The sequence below is a fragment of the Falco peregrinus genome, chromosome 18, assembly GCF_023634155.1.
Source record: "Falco peregrinus isolate bFalPer1 chromosome 18, bFalPer1.pri, whole genome shotgun sequence".
Taxonomy (NCBI): domain Eukaryota; kingdom Metazoa; phylum Chordata; class Aves; order Falconiformes; family Falconidae; genus Falco; species Falco peregrinus.
Window position 1 is genome coordinate 1,234,455 of NC_073738.1, and position 2,847 is coordinate 1,237,301.

Consider the following 2,847-nt stretch of genomic DNA (forward strand, 5'->3'; position numbering starts at 1 on the left):
GATGCTTCCTAGCGGGATCTACAGTGACTTGGCAGACATGGTCCAGGGCCATGCGTGGCAACAGCTCTGTGCCTGCAGAATTGTGTGTCCCCTCCTTTGTAATTATTTTTTCGGGGTACCGTGGACCCCCTTTGCTCTCTCTCCTTGCTTTTTAGGGCCATCCCCTGTCCCTTTCCCCAAGGATACAGGTTATGGCCTTTTGTAGCTGAAAGTTGGGGTGCACAACGATGTGCGTGGGATAAAACCCCCCCGAGCAGGGGCAGAGTGACGCTGGGATGGAGGGGGAGGCCCCAGCCCCTGGGGGGGTCATCCCTGCCCCCATGACTGCCCACCACCACCCCGCTTGGGTCGAGGGCCCCCCCCCGGGTCCCCTCAGGCTGGGCATGACCTTTTCCAAGGACAGAAGCCCCCGGACCCGCGTGGGAAGAAGGGGCTACAGCGAAAAAAAAAAAAAAGTAAAAAGGTGGTTTTAATCTGAGCCCGGATTTTTCGACCGGGGACTGCTCCTCCGCACCGTTCGTGATCCTTCCTTTCCTTCCCTTCCCTCCCCTCGTCCCCCCATTCCCCCCCACCCCCTCTGCCCCCCCCCCCTTTTTTTTTTTTTTTTGGCAAGACGCAGCACAAGAGGCGCCTCCCGTGTACCCGCCTGTCACGTGCGGGGGGGTCCCCCTCCTCCTCCCGTCGCAATAAAAGTATTTTCGCAATTTCTGCAGCCAGGGTTTATTGGGGCTGGAGGTTTTTTTGTGTGGGGTTGGGTTTTTTTTCCCTCCTTCTCCGTCCTTTTCCCCCGAGCGGCAGCCAATGAGGCAGCCCCCGGCCGTTGCGTCAGGGCAGCCCGGCGGGGAAAGGCAGCTCTCGGCAGCTCGCAGCCTTTTAAAAAGATCCGGGGACCCCCCTCGGGCAGTGCCCGGGTGCTGCCGAGCAGGCTCCCCCCATGCCCCGGCCCCCGCGCCGCCCCCCATGCAGCCAGAGCCCCGCGGCCCCCCGGGCCTCGAGGGGCTCCTGGCAGCCGGCGGCTTCGCAGGCGGCCAGGGCAGGGGGCTGCTGCCACCTCCCCCCCCGGCCCTCGGCGGCCCGTCGCCTCCCCCCGGGATGAACCCCGGTTACCCGGCGGAGGGTCCGGCCGAGCCGCCCAAGCCGTGCTCCGTCGCCCCACCGCCCCCGGCCGCCCCCCCGGGGCCCGCCGCCTCCGCCCCGCTGCCCTACGGATACTTCGGCAGCGGCTACTACTCCTGCCGCGTCGCCCGCAGCGCCCTGAAAGCCGGCCCTGCCCAGGGGCCCTTCCCCGCCGAGAAATACCTGGACCCCCCCGGGGGCAGCGAGGACTTCCAGAGCCGCCCCGCCGAGTTCGCCTTCTACCCCGGCTACGGGGCCCCGTACCAGCCCGTCGCCGGTTACCTGGACGTGTCGGTGGTCCCGGGGCTGGGCGGCCCGGGGGAGGCCCGGCATGAGACTCTGCTGCCCGTGGACGGTTACCACCAGCCGTGGGCTCTGAGCGGCGGCTGGAGCAGCCAGATGTGCTGCCCCAAAGAGCAGGGGCAGGCCGGGTACCTCCTGAAATCCGCCTTTGCAGGTAAAATCCCTGTGCTGGGAGAGGGGAGGGGGCTGGGGGGGGGGGGGGGGAAGGGGGGGGGGGGCATCGTGCCGTGGGGGATTGGGACCAGGGCTTCAGATAATCTGCTGGGGACCTGCTCTTGCCATCCAGTAACGCTTGCGAGCTAGCACGAATTCGATTTCACAAAATAATAATCTAGATGAACACCGCCCTTTGCAACTCCTCGCCCGCCGAGCAGGGAGGCAGACGGTGATACAATCCGGGTTCAGACGGTGATACTATCCGGGTTCAGACACGGTCACGGCAGCTGCGTGCCAGCCGTAGCCCGCAAGCAGCTCTCGGGATCGGGCTGCTTTAAAGGGGGCAGGGGATGCTTACAGCCCACCCCGGCAGGGCCGTGAACGAGGGGGCCTTTCCCACGCACCCCCGCCCACCCCGCGCCGGTGGGGTCGAAGTTGCCCCCGCCACGCTCGGCCGCGCAGCAACCGCGCTGGAACCGCGGAGCGAGTCCGCAGGTTAATCCCGGCGCGGGGCTCACCCACGTCGCTATTTTGCCAATACCTGGACTTCTGCACAAAAATAAAGTTAGAAACAAATTCAGAGAAGAAAAAATAATCTTTAAATATCAATAGGGAGAATATATCACTTAAATATCTTTAAATATCGTCGCTGTCAGGAGGCTGGAGGGAAGAAACGGGGCGAGCAGGGAGAGGGGGTGCTGCTTGCAGGAAGGTGACGGGAGGTGGGTGCAGGGTGCGTGGGGACCCCCCCTTCCCCAGCCCCACTCAGCCCCGTCTCTCCCCACGCCCAGACTCCGCCGGGCAGTTGCCCCCCGACGGCTGCTCCTTCCGCCGGGGCCGCAAGAAGAGGGTCCCGTACAGCAAGGGGCAGCTGAAGGAGCTGGAGAAGGAGTACGCCAGCAGCAAGTTCATCACCCGCGACAAGAGGAGGAAGATCTCGGCCGCCACCAACCTCACGGAGCGACAGATCACCATCTGGTTCCAGAACAGGCGGGTGAAAGAGAAAAAAGTCGTCGCCAAAATCAAAAGCAGCAGCAGCACCCCGTGAGGACACGGCCACCGTAAGCCCCGAAGGGGTCCCCGTCTGCCCCCCCAACCCCCCTCCCCGGGGGGGGGGCCGTGCTCCGGCACCGTCAGCGGCTGAGCCGTCCCCGCCGTCGGGCAGCGCAGGGCTCTGGGCACCGCTCCTCGCTGCTCCGGCGGGGTGAGACATCCCCCCAACGGGGGGCGAGCTGGCGAGGTGCCCCATCCCTGCCCGCTTTGCACGCAGAG

The 2,847-nt window shown here is 65.4% G+C and overlaps 1 protein-coding gene across 1 annotated transcript; it reads left to right on the forward strand.

The window, feature by feature from the left end:
• The first annotated feature begins 960 nt into the window (after window positions 1–960).
• HOXB13 (homeobox B13) lies at window positions 961–2,623 on the forward strand. The gene is made up of 2 exons (XM_055790100.1): window positions 961–1,573; window positions 2,367–2,623. The coding sequence occupies exons 1-2, from the start codon at window positions 961–963 to the stop codon at window positions 2,621–2,623; spliced, it is 870 nt and encodes a 289-aa protein (XP_055646075.1).
• The last annotated feature ends 224 nt before the right edge of the window (window positions 2,624–2,847 follow it).

Bases quoted from the DNA above. Each gene is read 5' to 3' on its own strand.
- HOXB13 (XM_055790100.1), top strand. From the start codon at position 961: ATGCAGCCAGAGCCCCGCGGCCCCCCGGGCCTCGAGGGGCTCCTGGCA. The intron at 1,574-2,366 runs GTAAAATCCCTG...CCCCACGCCCAG, and splicing joins CCTGAAATCCGCCTTTGCAG to ACTCCGCCGGGCAGTTGCCC.